Source organism: Chelonia mydas, chromosome 3, assembly GCF_015237465.2.
Source record: "Chelonia mydas isolate rCheMyd1 chromosome 3, rCheMyd1.pri.v2, whole genome shotgun sequence".
NCBI classification, from domain to species: domain Eukaryota; kingdom Metazoa; phylum Chordata; order Testudines; family Cheloniidae; genus Chelonia; species Chelonia mydas.
In genome coordinates this window covers 6239253-6259699 of record NC_057851.1, presented here as the reverse complement: position 1 = coordinate 6259699, position 20447 = coordinate 6239253, and the positions used below count along the sequence as shown (strand labels likewise).

Here is a 20447-nt window from a genome sequence, read left to right as displayed (position 1 = left end):
AAGGGGGTGGTGCTTAGATTTTAGAATGGGGTGGAATGGGAGATCTCCAGAGAGCATCTAGGAGATGCAGGAAGTAGTGCTGGCAATTCCGTAGCTGGCACTCCTTCCTGAGATAGTACTGAGCCAACACCCCAGCAAGGTGCAGGCCGGGGAAGGTGCTGTGCTGTGGGAGGCACCATCTTTCAGGAAAGGTGGAAAACCCAGGGCCTATTCATTTGGTATCTTTGATCTCCTGGTACTTTTCATATAAAAATGCCACTTAATCCTGACGTTCTGGCAAAATTCTAGCTAGCGTCTTCCTAAAATTCCCCTTTGCAGTTTCAGTGGGATCCAGAATTCTCCTTAGCACTCCGGCTTATACTGTTGGGTAGGTTCAGATGTGCTTCTAAACAGCTGCTGAATTCCATTCCAGCACTGCCTGTGTTTCAGTGGTGGGTGGAGTGATCCCTCTTGATCTTTTTCCTACTTCACAGGGGTCTTGTGAAGCTTAATACATTGAGCTTGTTGGATGAAAGCTGCCGGTAACTTTATATAAAGGCAAAGAATTATTAATAATACTCTCAAACTCTTCAGAGCGTACAAAAAAAAATCACAAAGCGTTTATCTAGCACTATTCATCCTTAGATCTCCAGGCACTTTTACAGAAAGGGAAACTGAGTCACAAAGCAATAAAGTGACTGGAACAGAACCCATCTCCCAGTCCAGGGCTCTCTGCACATCACCACACAGTCTCCCTGTCAGTGTTTTTTCATATGCAATGATACAAGCCCTGGGAAGAGAACAAGAGGTGCTAAATGTTCACACCTCATCCTTCTGGATTCAGCTGAAGTGCTTTGTGAGTGAGGTGCAGGCCAGGGGATTGGGAAGCTCAGTCCCTTCCTGACTGGAAACCCGGGATTCTCTTGGCTCGTTTCTGGGATGCCGTGGCTCTGACTGAGCTGCTTTGGGGTTCTGTGCTGCAGTTCGCTGGCACTGGGAGGTCTGAGCGTCAGTTACTGCTGCACCTCCTAAGAATGAGTAATGCTGTGAGGTACTGCTTGTCCGCAGCAGGCCGGTGTCACGGCGTGTACGTTAAAGGGTTCCGGTAAAGAGATCGCAAAGTGACACTGTTTCTGGAAGGGTTTTGGGGGAAGTGGGGAGGGGGGGAGATGCTAAGGGCACAGTGCTGCTCCCCGGCTGTTAGTTAGCGTGTCAGCCAGCCAGCATCCTGGGGGTGGGCTCATCGATGCACGTGGTGGTAGGCTGGGGCGGGAGATACGTGGATGTATGTGTGTGTGTGTGTGTGTGTATACTGTATATATATATACACACACACACCACTGTGACAGAGACACTGTGGAAGAGTCACATATCAGAGGAAGCCTTGCTACTGACAACACACCCTCAGGTAGGTAATTGCTTGATAATACCAGCACTGCTTCTCTTTGTGTCGTTGGGGAACAGAGGACCACAAGGGCTCTCTCTCTCTCTCTCTCTCTGCATGCAGGTGCTTCTTCAGATCAGGACATCCTTTTAGTATAAAGACAATGGGAGAGGCTTTTGGTTTTACTGAGATTTCCCCCCCGTTTAAAGGGTTACAATAAATACATTCTCTTTAAGGAGTTTCTCTGGCTGAAAGGGACTAAAAGATCAGACCCTGCTTAAGATGCTAGTTTGAGTGAGTGGTTCAGAAAAAAAAGTTTTGCCTTCACAATCCAGCTGCCTAGAAAATCTTTCTTGGACCTAATTACATGAAAGACCAAATGTAACTGAAGATGGAATTGCTCGGTGTATTGAAATCTACTAACCCTGTGGAAAAACCACATCATCTTCTTAGTAATATGTTTATTGATTTCTACCCTCCCTGTTATTTCTATTGATATTTATTAGACAGGTATCATTTACATGACTGCTCATTCTAGACAAATATTTTGCAGGTGCCTGATCCTCAGTTGAACAAAATGGGGGATTTTTTGTTTGCTATCTTTAAAAAATAAATTGCTATGAGCCTTGTGCAGTTATTCCCAGGAGAATTTCTTTGACCCAGGCTCAGAATTCCCTCTGGCACTGCACCATTATTTTCCCCATTCGGTATTTCTATCTCATCTAATTTAAAGCAAGAACAAAAGAGATCACTAACTTTGGAACTTGACTGGAAGGTGTTCTCAAAGACATGTGAATTAGGGGCGGTGCCTTGATCTTTTTGAAAACACACAAAAAGCTAAACAGAGTATTCTTGCAGTCACCCGTGCAGGACAAGAAAGGGTAGGAAGACTGAGATTCAAACTGGGTTATACTGGAAGGAGAACGGCAAGGAAACCTTTTCCCAACATTGCTCTACCTCTAAATTGCATTTCTGAATCTATAGATTTACTCCATCTTATAATTTGGCCAATTATGACCAATTGAACAATTTAGTGAATTAACAAGAGAATACACTTGCTTTTCTGCAAGCATCAAATAAACTAGAGGAATCTATGGCCAATAAAAACCCTCACTGAAATCTCACTAAAGACAGAAATAAAATTTTCTTCTTATCCGCCCATTCTTGCAAAGGAGTGTGATTTCAATAATGTTTGTGAACTGCTTTAAGATACTCTAGACATGTTAAATATTCTTATTATTTTGTATACATACGTCTTTTAAAACAGCATTTTCTGTTTTATGAATCAGATTCTTCCTTGCTTACAGACAGGCTAGTCATAACTTTATACTTAGCATTGGAAGAGAGATTCAGAGAGCAAAACTGCCAATGTTTTAACTGTTGCCAGTGGGGGGCACTATGGGACAATGTTGTGGCTATTTGCTGAAATCTGTTGGACACATTCCCTGTGACTAACAGAAGCTGACATCTGCTAGCCACAGCGTGTTCAGACCAAGGGCCTGATCCAAAGCCCATTGAAGACAATGGGAGTCTTTCCAATTGGGCTTTCGCTCAGGCCTCACTTCGGTGTGTGTGCATGAATGAATGAATGAAAGAATGTTATGGATGGATTAACTTTATAAATGAAAACTTTAAAGAATGCAGGGTACAATTCTTTGTCATTCCCTGGTATGGAAATCACCCTTTTCCTTGTCTGTTAGCTCAGTAAGAGCATGACTGATTCAGTATCACTTCACCCACAGAGCAACAGCTCCACACACACCAACAAAGCTATAGAAAACTGATCGTATTGTCACCGATTCTAACTTTTCCGGCTGTTGAGTCTACAGAAGGAAAACTAGACCATCCAGCCCATCCCCTCTCCCCGCTGTGGGATGGTTCCCTCCTAGACATTGTGTCCAGCCTCATGTCCCAAGCAATGGGGCTTCTGCCACGTCCTTTAGGAGATTGCTGAGCAGCCAGTGGGTGGGAGGGGGAATTAATGATTCTGAGCCTGCTCTCACAAACGCTCAGTATAAAAGCATCAGTACCTTTTAAATTAATTTTCCAAAGACAAACAAGAGGGCAAAGATCCTGCCACTGGTTCTCTGCCTGGATAAAGTGCTTTAGTGCAATAGAAAATGCCTATGAGAGGAAGTATTCGGTCTTTAGTACTGCCAGACTCCAGCATTAAGCTTATCTGCAGCGTGAAGTAAGACTAGCTCTGAGCTGAAGAGTTGGCTGCCTTGGATACAGTAGGTCACAGGAACAGGTTCAGTCTTGACTTCTTAGGTTGTTTCACAGCAGTATTACCAAATGGCAACATGTTTTGACCGACAAAGTGCTTTCTGCAGTGTTATCTGATGGGGAGGAATTTCTTCCTAGTAGCCTGCTACTGATCAGTTTGTGCCCTGATGCATGAGGACTGATGGGCCTTGTAGTTTTTATTCTAACTGGCCGGTACTATTCTTAGTCATCTAAATGTCTAATCAATTTTTGAATCTTACTAACCCATTCAACGCAACAACATCCTACAGCAGCGAGTTCCACAGCTTAATCATATGCTGCTTTTTAAAAATAGCATATTCTTTTTATGCCTCCCTTTCCACTTGTATCATATGGAAAAGGGTTATTAATGGACGTGCTTGATTGATCTCGTGAGCTGTGCTCAGTACAAGTGGCCTCAGTATTATTCATAATTTTATATACCTCCAACATGCTCCTGTCTGGAACCACAGATATCCCTCCAATAGCCAGACTCCTAATATCTGAATTGGTAGGCTGGATTTCCAAAGTGCTTTACAGCTTGGCTACTTCACAATAGAAATTGAGCACAATTAAGCTACATTGAGTGATAATAATTACCAATATTTTATGCTTCCCTAACACATTCCATCCAGAGATCCCAAACACTTTACAAAACATGAATGAATCTGCATACCCCCGCCCCTCCCTGTCAGGTTGGAAGGGAGAGATGCCTTGTTTCCCCCCCTCCCCCTTCCCCTCTGGAAGCTACATCAATACCCCTATTCCAGGCAGAGATTTCTGCTGAGCACGTATTTGTTCTGGGGAAAAAATCTTTACAGCTTCATCTATACTTTTTGCTAATTCCGTGAATAAGGGTACATTCTTCTCTTGACACCCTGTGGGTGGAGATGTGATGACTATAGGCTAGTACGCTCGAGTGTCTTACGCCACCATTTGCATTACTGGAATGCCTCTCACAGAAGCTATCGGCATCTCTTTGGTTCCCTGCCTTCACACTCATTCTTCCTCCCATGCTCCCTGCTGTTTATAAAGCCTCATAGTTCTGACCCTGCAGTTCTGTTGATTTCAACTATGAAGGAAGGGCTCCAGGGCCTGGCCCTGTGTCATTGAGCATTCAGAAGACAAGTTCAAATCCTTCTTCATACCTTGGTACCTTAAATGCTATTCCTATTGGAGAGGGCAGTCACCAAGCTGATGCCCAGAGAGGGAATCTGGAGAGAAATTCTCCTTTTGCTCACTGCTAGACTTAGACTGGCATATTTTTGGCTACATTTAATGACACCAAATTTGGAATTTGAATGTTATTACAAGTCTATGGGCCAGAACCTCATCTATGACCAGCAGAAGGGTGTGGGTGGGGGTGGCTTCCCAATCCTGGGGCTGGTTGCAAGTCGGCCCAGCCCTCGTGTAACTTAAGACAACCTAGGGGCTGCTCTGAACTACCCTGGCTGGCTCTGGGCTCCAAAGGCTGTCCACCAATCAAGATTGCCAGAGTGCTCTGGCCATGTGCCCCTACACCTGGGGCTGCGTGGGAGGTGGGGTGGGTGAGGCCAGGGTAGGAACTGTTTACGCTGGCTCTACATTCACTAGCTGGGGACTTGTGGCTGCTTCTTGACCATATCTCAGCCCTCTGTGCCCTTGCTCAGATCTCTGCCCTCCATCCCTGGGACCCCCCATCCCTTTCTGACTGGGCTGATTTTGGGAGGTTTATGACAGCAGGAAGGTTCATAGCTGCTGCTCTGACCCCACCTCACGATTGATCTCTTGAGAGCCACAAGCAATTGTGTGCCAAGCCAGGATTTCACATCGCACAGCAGTACAAATCAGCTGCTTCGCTTATCTCTCTAACCAGAACATGTCTGTCCCAGCCAATTCTCTGTGGTGCGTTTCATTCACTGGGTGATGATTGCTAGTGCCTGGAGAGACTGGGCTGATAAAATCTTTCAATTAGCAGGAAAGAAAAGACTCAATGGTAGTCTGTGTGTCTCCTCAGCCACTTTGTGACAGCCAGTTGCAATCTGCCTTTCTAGGGCACAGTGAACTTGAAACCTCTTTTGGGGACAAAAGGAGTGTGGTAAGCTGCCTGGAGGGCCTGATCCTGATCCCAGTTACTTTGGTATGAATCAGGATCAACTCTGTTGCAGTTACATGGTTTACACTGTGTGAGTGAGGTCAAAATCAGGCTCACTGGAGTTTTGCCCTTTGTAGTATGGGGGAGAGCACAGCCTTTGTCTAGTTAGGCTGAGAAGTAGCAAGAACTACTGGGTCTTGAATATGTCCAGCAGCTGCCACAAAAGAATCCCCTTTATATTAATTACAGCCAACACCTGCCTCTTTCCCACTGCCTTGCATGAGAGCAGGATGGAAGCCACACACTCTCATTGACGTCAGTGAGTGTGGTGCCAGCCGTTCTGGGCTGAAATAATAATTAATAAAGTCAAGGGAAAGAAGAGGTCTTAAACATTAGACTCCAATAAAAGGGTTGTAAATGAATAAGTATTGGTAGGGTGTTGTTTCTTTATCCTAGTCTTAATTCTAAAATAACCACTGCGCTTTGTAGAATGATTAACAGATTTCACAGTCAGAAGGGCCATTAAGATCATCTAGCCTGGCCTGAATGGCCAATGTAAGAGCTTGATAGCACTTCCTTCCACTACAGCACCTTTCATTCAAGGATCTCAGGTGCTGCCCAAATGTAAGAGTTGAAAAATGAGAACAGGCTTTAAAACCAGAGCCTTATAGTGACCAGGTAAAGAAGCAGGAGATGCCACAGACAGAGAGATGCTGCAGATAGTAACAGTTAGCACTTCTATAGAGTTTTTCCCATCTCCAAGAAATTCTATGCACTTCAGTAATTAGCCCTCATAACACTGTGTGAGACAGATCAGCCAGAACCAGTAACCCCCATTTTACAGATGGGGAAACTGGGGCACAAAGGGGTGACACAATGTGCATAAGGACACCCAGGGAATCAGTGGCAGCACGGGGTTAGAACACAGCACTGCCTGACCCTCTAAACCATGCTCTGCCCTTTAGGTCACTCTGCCTCTGTGCATCGTGAGAGAGATTAATCCGAATGACTTTTAGGGGTGAGTTGAAAGGGTGATTGCCATTCCCAGCCCCTCTTCTGGAAGCTTTTGCCAATCCTCTGACTCATTCTGCCATCCAGCTTTAATGAGACTCAGCAAAGATTAAAGTAGTTCCAAACCTTATCAGCTCTCTCCCTTATACAGTCGGCAAACAACAAACAAGCTACTGAGATTAACCCTTCCATGCCCTCGGCATACTCTATTCCAGCCACAGAGAAACTGTGTGTGACCCTGGTACCAAAGTGCTATGAATCTGATACTCCAGACTTTATGGGAAGCTGGGTAACACTCCTACACTGCTGGTAACACTGAATTAAGGAAACTTTGTATGAACCAGACCTTCATAGTATCACTTCCAAGCAGAAAGAAGAAGCCCAGCTTTCATTTCTTTACTGCCTTATGTGTTCCCTGTACTCAGCCTGGGAAAAGAATCATGGTTTGAGGATCCTGAGGGCAGCCTTTTCCTCTCTACATTTGCCACTATCACAAGCCCCAGAGAAGTTAACTAGGTCAGACCAGATCAGATTGGAACCAGCTCAAATGTTTCCCCAAGTTAGAGCTGACCCTGGCTCAAACTGAGTCTTTGTTCTCAGGCGTCAGAGCTTCGGACAAACTAGTTTTTCATGGCACTGCAACCTTGATTTTCCAGTAATAGACGGATGTCCCCTCCTATGCCTGTCCGATCCCCCAGCTTCAAACTGTTTACACTCAGCTTGCTTCCCTCTACCCAAATCCCCTTTTTCTCACTTGGGTTCTGATCAACCAGTGAAATGAGCATTTACAATAGGACGAGAGTCACGGGACCACATTCAACAAGGCAACCTGGAACAAGCAGCTGCAACATCCATAGATATCTCTGGGCCAAGTTCAGCAGTGACATACACAAGGGTGTGCTCAGATGCCGGGGTGATGGGTGGCGGTAGAAACCCCTAAGGTAAACAAACTACATGTTAGCTCCAAATCTCAGAACTGCTCTAATTACTTTGCCTGGTCTTGTATGTGAGATGGCATATTCATGCCCTGCATGTGACTGCACCTGTTTCCTCCACGAACTGCTGGAAAAACATGCCATGGCCCCAACACCAGCCAGCAGAGCCAGCTGGAGACACCAGGGCCAGACATGCTGTACCATCCTAAGGTGCAGCAGAGGCCCAAGGAGCCATAATCCTTTCCGCAGCTCCCTCTGGGGTAGCGCTGAGACACCAGCTCAGGGCAGCGCTTATCAGGCATGCTTGGGCCCTAATGGATTCCACACCCTGACATCCCTCTGAGGAAGATGAATGATCCCCATTTTGCAGATGGGATAAATGAGTCACAGCAAGGTAAAGTGACTTGCCCAGGACCACACAGTGGCAGAGCTGGGAAATGATCCCAGGTCTCTTACCTTCACATCCAAACCCCAAATAAATCCATTTTACTCTGTATAAAGCTTATACAGGGTAAACTCATAAATTGTCTGCCCTCTATAACACTGATAGAGAGATATGCACAGCTGTTTGCTCCCCCGGGTATTAAGCACTTACTCTGGGTTAATTAATAAACAAAAGTGATTTTATTAAGTATAGAGAGTAGGATTTAAGTGGTTTGAAGTAATAGCAGACAGAACAAAGTAAGTTATCAAGCAAAATAAAACAAAACACGCAAGTCTAAGACTAATACATTTAAGAAACTGAATACAGGTAAATCTTACCCTCAGAGATGTTCCAATAAGCTTCTTTCACAGACTAGACTCCTTCTTAGTCTGGGCCCAATCCTTTCCCCGGTACAGACCTTGTTAGTTCCAACTCAGGTGGTAACTCAGGGATTTCTCATGACTGGCAGCCGCTTTGTTCTGTTCCACCCCCTTTTATAGCTTTGGCACAAGGCAGGAATCTTTTGTCTCTCTGGGTCCCCACCCCTCCTTCTAAATGGAAAAGCACCAGGTTTAAGATGGATTCCAGTACCAGGTGATATGGTCACATGTTCTGTGAGACCCCCAAGCCTCCGTTCTTTCCGGCCTGAGTCACACAATAACAGGAAGGCTTACAAGTAAACAGAGCCATTTACAACCAATTGTTCTAGTTAATGAGAGCCATCAAGATCCTAAGCCACCATTAATGGCTCACACTTTGCATAGTTACAATAGGACTTTAGAGTAATACTTCATATTTTTAGCTTCAGATACAATAATGATACGTTCATACAAATAAGACGAACACACTCAGTAGATCATAAGCTTTGTAAAGATACCTTATCTTTTGCATGAAGCATATTTCAGTTACATTATATTCATATTCATAAGCATATTTCCATAAACAGATGGAGTGCAACATCACAACCCCTTTCAGGAGTCTGACTTGTCTTGCGTACCCCAAGTTTGACCTCACTTAAATTCTACTTATTGACAAAATCAGACATAAAAATACAAGTGTCACAGCACACTACGACTGAAAAATTGCTGACTTTCTGATTTTTACCATATCATTCTAAAATAAATCAATTGGAATATAAATATTGTACTTACATTTCAGTGCATAGTATACAGAGCAGTATAGACAAGTCATTGTCTGCATGAAATTTTGGTTTGTACTGATTTGGCTAGTGCTTTTTATGTAGCCTGTTGTAAAACTAGGCAAATATCTAGATGAGTTGATGTACCCCCCTGGAAGACCTCTGCGTATCCCCAGGAATATGCGTACCCCTCGTTGAGAGCCACAGATCTAGTCCATCCCTCAGATGCCAGTACAAGGTGATTCCCTATGTATATACTCCAGTGCATTGTCCAGTCTAGTTTTCCCTTTGGGAGATTCTTCCACAGGCTACATGCATATGTGTGCCTGGATTAGCTATACACTGCAAAGGTGCCACGTCGGGTGAATGGGGCAGCACCAGCTGTGGGCACCACCCCAACCTCAGATCTGTGCTACGTGAGGCAGCTCTGACAGGGATCTGATCACTTATTTTCGGTAAATTGATGCTGCAGCAGCAGGTGGTTAAGTAGCATTATCCTGTGACCACGTTCCAACCCACTGACAGTATCGCTGCAGTAAACTGTACCCAGGGGAATGATTTTAAAGAGGATTCACAATGTAATATGCAACCCTTCAGTTATGCAGGTGGACTCATTTCATCTCTCTGTAACAAAGCCCCTTTTAAATCTCTTCCAGTGAGGCACCCTGGGCCAAGTCCTGTACACCCTTTTCACTGAAGTCAAGAGAGCTATGCATGCAAACTCTATACATGAGGGAGTTATGCCCATCCTCTTGGCATGAGCTAGGGGCCTGGATTCTCATCCTTGTCTGGAATGAGATAGCTGGCACAAAGGGAACAGAACCAGGATTTGGCCCTAAGTCTCAAAGTATCTTCTTCTCCAGCCTTCTCTGTTTTCCCACCTCCTCTCTCTCTCTCTCTTTCCCCACAAAGACTTTTAGGGGTTGCACTAGATCCTGTTTCACACAGCAACCACAAGCAGAAGCAAAAAGAAATGTTGTGGTCCGAATCCTGGTCTTACTGAAGTCAACAGGCCCAGTTCTGCTCTCATACCAGTTTGACACCCGCTGAACTCCACTGACTTTGACCAGGTTACTTTCAATTTACCCTGGCGTGAGCAAGGTCAGAATCAGGTCCAACTGGCATTGTGCCATGGACTTCAACTGCATCAGGATTTGGCCCTCGTTTATTAGGTCTGTATCAAACATCTCACTTTTGCATTTGTTCAAAGGCAACTACAAGCTGGATAGCAGGCAGAGCAACAAATGCTGCAATCACAAGCACTATACCTGATTTCTTATTGCAACAAGGAGTTGGTAAAAAGCATACTCAAGTGCTTAGTTAACCTTGTAGCCTCCCAAATCATCCCAATTAGACAGTTTCCTCTTAGAATTTGTTTATCCCTTACTATTGTCATCAGAAACACCCTAAAAAAAACTAGTTCACAAAATGTTTTTGATTATACAGGTGAATGGGAATTTCAGCTCTGAGCTGCTAATCATTTGAATAAAAGCTGTTATCCCCACTGTGGAGAACGACACTGTGACAAATAAGACCAGTGTGGAGAGAATTGCCTTTCCTTACATAAAATGATTCATTATTTTTGTTTTTGAATGGTGACGTGCGCTAAGGTTAAAGACCTTGCTCAAGCTATTCACCTAACTGAGTAATGGCAAATGAGCCTCTGGAATAAGATTCACGTCTGCCTCTTCTAAGCTAAGTTTATTCACAGTGGCAAAAAAATGGTAGTCTTAAGGCACAGGTTACAAAAGTGAGGAATGAGACAAGCAGCTTCTTTAAATGCTACAGGCACATCTTAGATCTGTCGTGGCATTTTTGGCTGCCCACTCCTTCAGCAGCCTGGGGCCAGTTCAGGGAAGCCCTGGCTAGTCTAAACTACACCCGATGGCCATGATCCCAAGGAATCATCTGCCATCTACTTGCCAGAGCACATCATGTTCTGGCTATGCCATCTTCCCCTCTGCCACCAAGAATGACTTGACATGCCCCCTGTACTATGGGCTGCAGAAGGTGCTGGTGTAGGAATCAGCCTGACTCTCTGCCAGTGGAGAACTTGTCCATGTGGGGGGATTTCCCAGCTGGGGAGATCTGGCTGCTTTCTAACTTCTTCGCACCAAGACCAATGCCCAACAGGGCCAGAGCGGGGCTCAGGATTGAATCCCACTGTTCTTCTGTTCATCCACATCCACTGATGTGAGAGTGAGTAGAATTTGTGCTGCTCTACACATCGTCTCTGGATCCAGTCCTTGGTCTCTGATCAGAAGGAGCTCCTGGCCCTCAGTGTATTGCTCAGGGAGAACAGTGCCATCGAAAGCAATGCCCCATGCTGTCCCAGCTCATGTCCAGTTCATAGGGTGGACCCCCATTCATGGATTGTCACCTCTGAGCAGAATTTTACAGTGTCAGGGAAGGAAATGAAAGTCACAGTGCAGGGAGGGGGCCTTCCGAAGCCTGCCAGCTTCGTGCCACACATGCAGAGATTGCTTGACACTGAGGACGGGAATGCGAATCACAAACAGAACATCTCATTAGACAGGAGACATAATGCTGAACATCTGTCACACCACCCTGCTTTGTGGGAGTCATTGCCCCATGCAGGGGAAATGCAGATCAGGAATTTCACAGGAAGCAGAGAGACTGGCATCCCCACTGTATTCAGCATAAATCACCTTGGTGACAGGCACCCTGCCTGCAATACAGCGCTGCTCCTGGACTCTGTTCATGAGTAATTGCGTGTCATGTCTCCTCTCTTACTGTCATGCAAATAAGAAAACCTGCTTCTCCCGTGTGCCAGGACCCAAGTCCTTGTTCCACTTCTCCCAGCCCTGCTGATTACATACAACAGCTCAAGAGAGAGCTTTCAGATAGGTCAGACCTCAGCCTATATGTACTTGTACAGCACCTTGCACAGTGACTCTCAGACCCTTGACCAGGGTGCCTGGGTGCTCTTATAGTACAAACAATAAACAATAATATATCCAGTGCTGGAATTGCAGTGGTGAGAACTTTGGGGGACAAGGGAAAAGATGGTGGGCCACCTGCTTTACTCACTTTTTTTTAAGTTGATATCTTAATTTGAAATGTACCAAGTCTCCTTAACAAGGGGAGGAAGGATGGTTAAAAGAACAAGCCACTGGCAGGAGTCCTGGGTACCACTTCTTCAGGCCTGATTCACTGCTGCACCTTGATTTTGTCATTTCACCACTATTTGCCTCAGTTTCCCAATTTATAACATGGCAATAAACAACCCCAGTCTCACAGAAGTGTGAGTCTTCATTCATGGCTAAAAGTGTATTCAGATCTTCAGATGAAAGGTGCTTGAAACAAGGTAGCATAGTCTTCTATTGGCCCATTCCAACTATTCCCATATTGACTGGATACATGTCATCTCAGGATGGGATGCAGAGATAAAGTTTCTTGACACCTTAAATGCTTACTTCTTGGATCAGCTAGTCCTGGAACTCACAAGAGGAGAGATTCTGATTTAGTCCTAAGTGGAGCACAGGTTCAGGTCCAAGAGGTGAATATAGTTGAACCTGTTAGTAATAGTGATCATAACATAATAAAATTTAACATCCCTCTGCGGGGGAAAACACCGATGCAACCCACCCTGGTAGCATTTAATTTCGGAGAGGGGAACCACACAAAAGTGAGGAAGTCTGTTAAATAGAAATTAAAAAGTACAGCGCCAAAAGTGAAGTCCCTGCAAGCTGCATGGAAACTTTTTAAAGACACCATAACTGAAGCTCAATTTATATGTATACCCTATATTAAAAGACATAGTAAGAGGACAAAAAAAGTGCCACCATGACTAACCAACAAAGAAGAACCAGTTAGAGACAAAAAAAGCATCCTTTAAAAAGTGGAAGTTAAATCCTATTGAGGAAAAGAGAAAGGAGCATAAACTCTGGCAAGTGTAAAAAAAAACATAATCAGGAAGGCTAAAAAAGAATCTGAAGAACAGCTAGCCAAAGAGTCAAAAAGCAACAGCAAAAAAAATTTTAAGCACATCAGAAGCAGGAAGCCTGATAACAACCAGTCGGGCCACTGAACGATCGAGATGCTAAAGGAGCACTCAAGGACAATAAGGCCATTGCAGAGAAACTAAAACTAAACTAAACTAAACAAATGAGGCCATTGCAGAGAAACTAAATGAATTCTTTGCAACAGTCTTCATGGCAGAGGAAGTGAGGGAGATTCACAAACTTGAGCCATTCTTTTTAGGTGACAAATCTGAGGAACTATCCCAGATTGAGGTGTCATTAGAGGTGGTTTTGGAACAAACTGATATATTAAACAGCAATAAGTCACTATGACGAGATGGTATTCACCCAAGTTCTGAAGGAACTCAAATGTGAAATTGCAGAACTACTAACTGTGGTTTGTAACCTATCATTTAAATCAGCTTCTGTATCAGATAACTGGAGGATAGTTAATGTGACACCAATTTTTTAAAAAGGCGCCAGAGGCAATCCTGGCAATTACAGGCTGGTAAACCTAATTTCAGTACCAGGCAAATTGGTTGAAACTATAGTAAAGAACAGAATTTTCAGACACATAGATGAACATGATTTGTTGGGGAAGAGTCAAGATGGTTTGTGTAAAGGGAAATTATGGCTTACCAATTTACTAGAATTCTTTGAGGGGGTCAACAAGCATGTGGACAAGGGTGATCCAGTGGATATAGTGTACTTAGATTTTCAGAAAGCCTTTAATAAGGTCCTTCACCAAAGGCTCTTAAGCAAAGTAAGCAACCATGGGATAAGAAGGAAGGTCCTCTCATGGATCAGTAACCCGTTAAAAGAAAGAAAACAAAGGGTAGGAATAAATGATAAATTTTCAGAATGGAGAGAAGTAAATAGTGGTGTCCCCCAGGGGTCTGTACTGGGATCTGTATTTTTCAACATGTTCATAAATTATCTGGAAAATGGGGTAAACACTAGTGAAGTGGCAAAATTTGCAGATGATACAAAACTAATCAAGGGTTCAGAGTAGCAGCCGTGTTAGTCTGTATATGCAAAAAGAAAAGGAGTACTTGTGGCGTCTTAGAGACTAACACATTTATTTGAGCATAAGCTTTCGTGAGCTACAGCTCACTTCATCGGATGCATTCAGTGGAAAATACAGTGGGGAGATTTATATACACAGAGAACATGAAACAATGGGTGTTACCATACACACTGTAATGAGAGTGATCACTTAAGGTGAGCTATTACCAGCACGAGAGTGCGGGGCGGGGGGGAGAACCTTTTGTAGTGATAATCAAAGTGAGCCATTTCCTTAGAACAACACTTCCTCAGCTCTCGTCCCCTAATGCCCCTACTCTACTTGCGCTATATTGATGACATCTTCATCATCTGGACCCATGGAAAAGAAGCCCTTGAGGAATTCCGCCATGATTTCAACAATTTCCATCCCACCATCAACCTCAGCCTGGACCAGTCCACACAAGAGATCCACTTCCTGGACACTATAGTGCTAATAAGCGATGGTCACATAAACACCACCCTATACCGGAAACCTACGGACCGCTATTCCTACCTACATGCCTTCAGCTTTCCTCCAGACCACACCACATGATCCATTGTCTACAGCCAAGCTCTACGATACAACCGCATTTGCTCCAACCCCTCAGACAGAGACAAAGACCTACAAGATCTCTATCAAGCATTCTTAAACCTACAATACCCACCTGCGGAAGTGAAAAAACAGATTGACAGAGCCAGAAGAGTACCCAGAAGTCACCTACTACAGGACAGGCCCAACAAAGAAAATAACAGAATGCCACTAGCCATCACCTTCAGCCCCCAACTAAAACCTCTCCAACGCATCATCAAGGATCTACGATCCTGAAGGACGACCCATCACTCTCATAGATCTTGGGAGAAAGGCCAGTCTTTGCTTACAGACAGCCCCCCAACCTGAAGCAAATACCAGCAACCACACACCACACAACAGAACCACTAACCCAGGAACCTATCCTTGTAACAAAGCCCGTTGCCAACTGTGTCCACATATCTATTCAGGGGACACCATCGTAGGGCCTAATCACATCAACCACACTATCAGAGGCTCGTTCACCTGCACATCTACCAATGTGATATATGCCCAGCAATGCCCCTCTGCCACGTACATTGGTCAAACTGGACAGTCTCTATGTAAAAGAATAAATGGACACAAATCAGACGTCAAGAACTATAATATTCAAAAACCAGTTGAAGAACACTTCAATCTCTTTGGTTACTCGATTACAGACCGAAAAGTGGCAATTCTTCAACAAAAAAACTTCAAAAACAGACTCCAACGAGTGACTGCTGAATTGGAATTAATTTGCAAACTGGATACAATTAACTTAGGCTTGAATAGAGACTGGGAGTGGATGGATCATTACACAAAGTAAAACTATTTCCCCATGTTTACTCCCACCCCCACCCCCCACTGTTCCTCAGACGTTCTTGTCAACTGCTGGAAATGGCCCACCTTGATTATCACTACAACAGGTTTCCCCCCCACCCCTGCTCTCCTGCTGGTAATAGCTCACCTTAAGTGGTCACTCTTGTTACAGTGTGTATGGTAACACCCATTGTTTCACGTTCTCTATGTATATAAATCTCCCCACTGTATTTTCCACTGAATGCATCCGATGAAGTGAGCTGTAGCTCACGAAAGCTTATGCTCAAATAAATTTGTTAGTCTCTAAGGTGGCACAAGTACTCCTGTTCTTTTTGCGAAAACTAATCAAGATAGTTAAGTTCCAAGCAGACTGCGAAGATCCCTTTCTCACAAAACTGGGTGACTGGGAAACAAAATGGGGGATGAAATCCAATGTTGATAAATGCAAAGTAATGCACACTGGAAAACATAATCCCAACTATACATATAAAATGATGGGGTCTAAATTAGCTCTTACCACTCAAGAAAGAGATCTTGGAGTTATTTTGGATAGTTCTCTGAAAACATCCATTCAATGTGCAGTGGCAGTCAAAGAAGCCTACAGAATGTTGGGAGTCATTAGGAAAGGGATTGATAATAAGATAGAAAATATTACATTGCCTCTATATAAATCCCTGGTACATCCATATCTTGAATACTGCGTGCAGATGTGGTCGCCCCATCTCAAAAAAGGTATCTTGGAATTGGAAAAGGTTCAGAAAAGGGTAACAAAAATGATTAGGAGTATGGACCAGCTTCCATATGAGGAGAGATTAATAAGAATGGGAATTTTCATCTTGGAAAAGAGACGACTAAGGGGGATATGATAGAGGTCTATAAAATCATGATTGGTGTGGAGAAAGTAAATAAGGAAGTGTTATTTACTCCTTCTCATAACACAAGAACTAGGGGTCATCCAATGAAATTAATGGCAGCAGATTTAAAACAAACAAAAGGAAGTATTTCTTCACATAATGCACAGTCAACCTATGGAACTCATTGCCAGGGGATGTTGTGAAGGCCAAGACTATAACAGGGTTCAAAAAAGAACTAGATAAATTCATGGAGGATAGGTCCATCAATGGCAATTAGCCAGGATGGGCAGGGACAGTATCCTTAGCCTCTGTTTGCCAGAGGCTGGAAATGGGCGACAGAGGATGGATCACTTGATGATTACCTATTCTGTTCATTTCCTCTGGGGCACCTGGCATTGACCACTGTCAGAAGACAGGATACTAGGTTAGATGAACCATTGGTCTGACTCTGTATGGCCGTTCTTACGTTCACATTCTCAGCAGCTGCTCACTGATTCCTGCTAACTAGTTTTGGCACTTGTGGAGGTGGAAGTGGGATAGAAAATTAGGATCTGAGGTACAAAGGTCCTTCAGGTAGAGCCCTAGAGTCAACCAAACCTGGGGAGAGGGCTCGGGTTGTCATATTGTCAATGACAAGGGCTATGGAAGCACTTAGATAGAAGAAAAGGAGTACTTGTGGCACCTTAGAGACTAACAAATTTATTTGAGCATAAGCTTGTGTGAGCTACAGCTCACTTCATCAGATGACATGCATCCGATGTCTAAGATCTCTAAGGTGCCACAAGTACTCCTTTTCTTTTTGCGAATACAGACTAACACGGCTGTTACTCTGAAACCTGTCATTTTCAGACCAGAGGCTCTTCATTAACAGTTTACTTTGACTATTTGCACCTTTTGTTCCATGATCTTAAAGTGCCTTACAAACAATTAAGTCTCACACTGCTCCTGTGGAGAGACACGACCTGCAATTTAATGATGGGAAACTGATCTGAAGAAATTAAATGAGTCATCCAAGGTCACATGGGGAATCAGTGGCAGAGTTGGTAACAGAACAGTGGAGTCCTGACCATTAGTTTTGTAAAATCATGGACAGTTTGGGGAAGCACCAACTGACTGGGGCAAAAGCAAATGCAGTATCTGTTTCCAAAAATGAAAGCGTGATCCTGGCAGTTACTGACCAGTCAGACCACATGCACCTTGTTAGTATACTGGGAAAATAATCTGGTTGCTTAAGAGCTTTTGCTGCTCTGGTGACTCAGCAATGGAGAAGTTCTCTTTCTAACAGACCGGGAGTGATCTCTTCAATGCGCTACTTGTCTTTGTTTCTCTGTTCTCTAGGTCTTGCAACTGCCGCCATGGGGGCTCTGCTGTGGGATCTCTTGCTGCTGTGTTTGTTTGCCCACGTGCTCGGCGACTGTCAGAGGGACTGTCTGAGCTGCAACAGACACTTGTACAACCAACAGGACAACTTCAATGTTCTCGTAAGTCAGTCAAGGCCATAGCCTCACTCACTCTCCAGCGACTGACATGCAGATGTCCCAGGTGCACCAGTAACGCTGCCCTGTCCCGATGTCACCAGCATTAGGAACAGATAACACAAGCAATCACCTAGAGCCACATCAGGAGGTGGGGGGCAGTAGAATTGGTAAAGTGCTTCACGGGAATAAATGAGCCCTTCTGTCAGGGTTCCTTCCCCACTCTGAACTCTAGGGTACAGATGTGGGGACCCACATGAAAGACCCCCTAAACTTATTCTTACCAGTTTAGGTTAAAAACTTCCCCAAGGTACAAACTTTTCCTTGGCCTTGAACAGTAATCTGCCACCACCAAGCGTTTTAAACAAAGAACAGGGAAAGAGACCACCTGGAGACGTCTTCCCCCAAGCCCTACACACCCCCTTTCCTGGGGAGGCTTGAGAATAATATCCTAACCAATTTGTTATAAAATCATCAAAGACCCAAACCCCTAGATCTTGGAACAATGGAAAAATCAGTCAGGTTCTTAAAAGAAGGATTTTATTCAAAAAAAGAAAGGTAAAAATCATCTCTGTAAAATCAGGATGGAAAATACTTTACAGGGTATTCAGATTCAAAACACAGAGGGCAAAACCCTCTGGGCAAAACCTTAAAGTTACAGAAAACAGGAATAAACCTCCCTCTTAACACAGGGAAAATTCACATAAAACAAAAGATAAACTAATCCGCCTTGCCTGGCTTACCTATACTGGTTGCAATATTGGAGACTTGGATTAGGATGGGTTGGAGAAGATGGATTTCTGTCTGGCCTGTCTCAGTCTCAAGAGAAACAACCACGTAAACAAAGAGCACAAACAAAAGCCTTCCCCCGCCCCAAGATTTGAAAGTATCTTGTCCCCTTATTTGTGCTTTGGGTCAGGTGCCAGCCAGGTCGCTGAGTTTCTTAACCCTTTACAGGTAACAGGATGTTGCCTCTGGCCAGGAGGGATTTTATAGCACTGTATATAGAAAGGTGGTTACCCTTCCCTTTATATTTATGACACCTTCTATCCCTCTTTTTTTGTTTGTTTGTTTGAAATATACCAGGGTGTAATCCTATAGAAGTTAATGGAGTTACACCAGTGTAAAACTAGCATAGCACAGTGGTGAATCAGATCCACCCTTCTCTTCTCTGAATTTGTTAGGAGCCCTGGAAGGCACCTCATAAAGCTGGAATACTTTGTGGGACCTGTACGTTTGGCACAGCGTACCTATAACATAGCACCGTGTACAGCTATGGCATTATATACATAGCTAGCAATGGTAAAGGCCTGTGTTTTAAGAGCAGCAGGTTACAAGTTCTCACCCAGATGTCACCTGTGTGCAGGTCAGTTAGACACTGAGAGGTCTTATTTCCACCCACAATCCTAGAATTTCTGAGATTCATTACATTAGGACACTTGCTTCTTGGACTTTCGACACTATAGCAAGGGGTGCATTAAAAATAACGCAGAAAGACAGGCTTGCTGGGGCTGTGGACACACAAGTGGGGTGTTTCAATCTGATATGTTGAGGGCCCCCAATCAGAAAGCTGAGATCTTGGTGTTGTCAGCTTCCCACCCCCCAAAATACGGTTGCCAGGTGTCTGGTTTTCAACCAGAAAGTCCAGTAGAAAAGGGAACCTGGCCGGGTCCGGTCAGCGCTGCTGACCAGACACTAAAAGTTTGGTTGCCTACAGTAACCAGCCTCTGACACCAGGGCTGCTGTAGCCTGGAAGAGCGCTCAGGAAGGGCTTGGGTGGAAGGAGGCACCAGCGGCTCCCCTGTCCTGCCCCGAGCGTGGCTCTGCCTGCCCCACTCACCCACCCCCAACCGCCTGCGCCCGGAGTGTGGCTCTCCCTGCCCCACTCAGCCCCCCTGCACCCCACCCCTGGAGCACAGCTCTCTCTTCCCTGCCCTACCCCAGTCACCCTCCCACCCTCAGAGCCTGGCTCTCCCTCCCGCGTCTTGTCCCAGTTACTCACCCCTGGAGCCCGGATCTCTCTCCAATGTCCTGCCCCAGTCACCTCTAGAGCCCTGCTCAGCTGGGAGTGGGAGGGTGGTGGAGATAGCAGCGAGCAACGGGGCGGGGAGAGGAAGAGGAGCAGGGGCGGGGCCTCGAGGGAAAGAAGCAGAGCAGGGGGTGGGAGAGGTTCCAGCGCTCAGTGTCCGGTTTTCACAAATGCGAAAGTTGGCCACCCTACCCCAAAACAATCTCTAGGCCCAAACTGCTCATAGAAGGAATCTGAGCCATTTCCTGATGTGACTTTGTTCTGAGGACAAAAGAGTTTTTCGAAGTGTCAACCCTCGAGTCAGCCCAGACAGAGACAAGACTGTTGGGAGTGATAGGGACACTTAATTACAGCACCTAGATCACAGCTGGCTTGAACCATTTCACTGCTCCCCCCACTATTCTACTGCAGCTTTAAGCCCATAGAGAAGAATGGTCCTGCATTTCTTCTTCTTCACACCTCCTTCTTTCTCTCTAGCACAGTGTTTGTTAGGCAGTGAGTCCTGAC

The 20447-nt window shown here is 44.8% G+C and overlaps 1 protein-coding gene across 1 annotated transcript in view; it reads left to right on the top strand.

The window, feature by feature from the left end:
* The first annotated feature begins 1175 nt into the window (after positions 1-1175).
* Positions 1176-20447, top strand: part of PNOC (prepronociceptin) — a 45990-nt gene continuing 26718 nt past the window's right edge. Inside the window, exons 1-2 of the mRNA XM_007066918.3 lie at positions 1176-1387; positions 17775-17917. Of these exons, the coding sequence (XP_007066980.2) occupies positions 1267-1387; positions 17775-17917 (264 nt within the window). The 5' untranslated portion in view covers positions 1176-1266. The remainder of the gene's footprint in view (positions 1388-17774; positions 17918-20447) is intronic.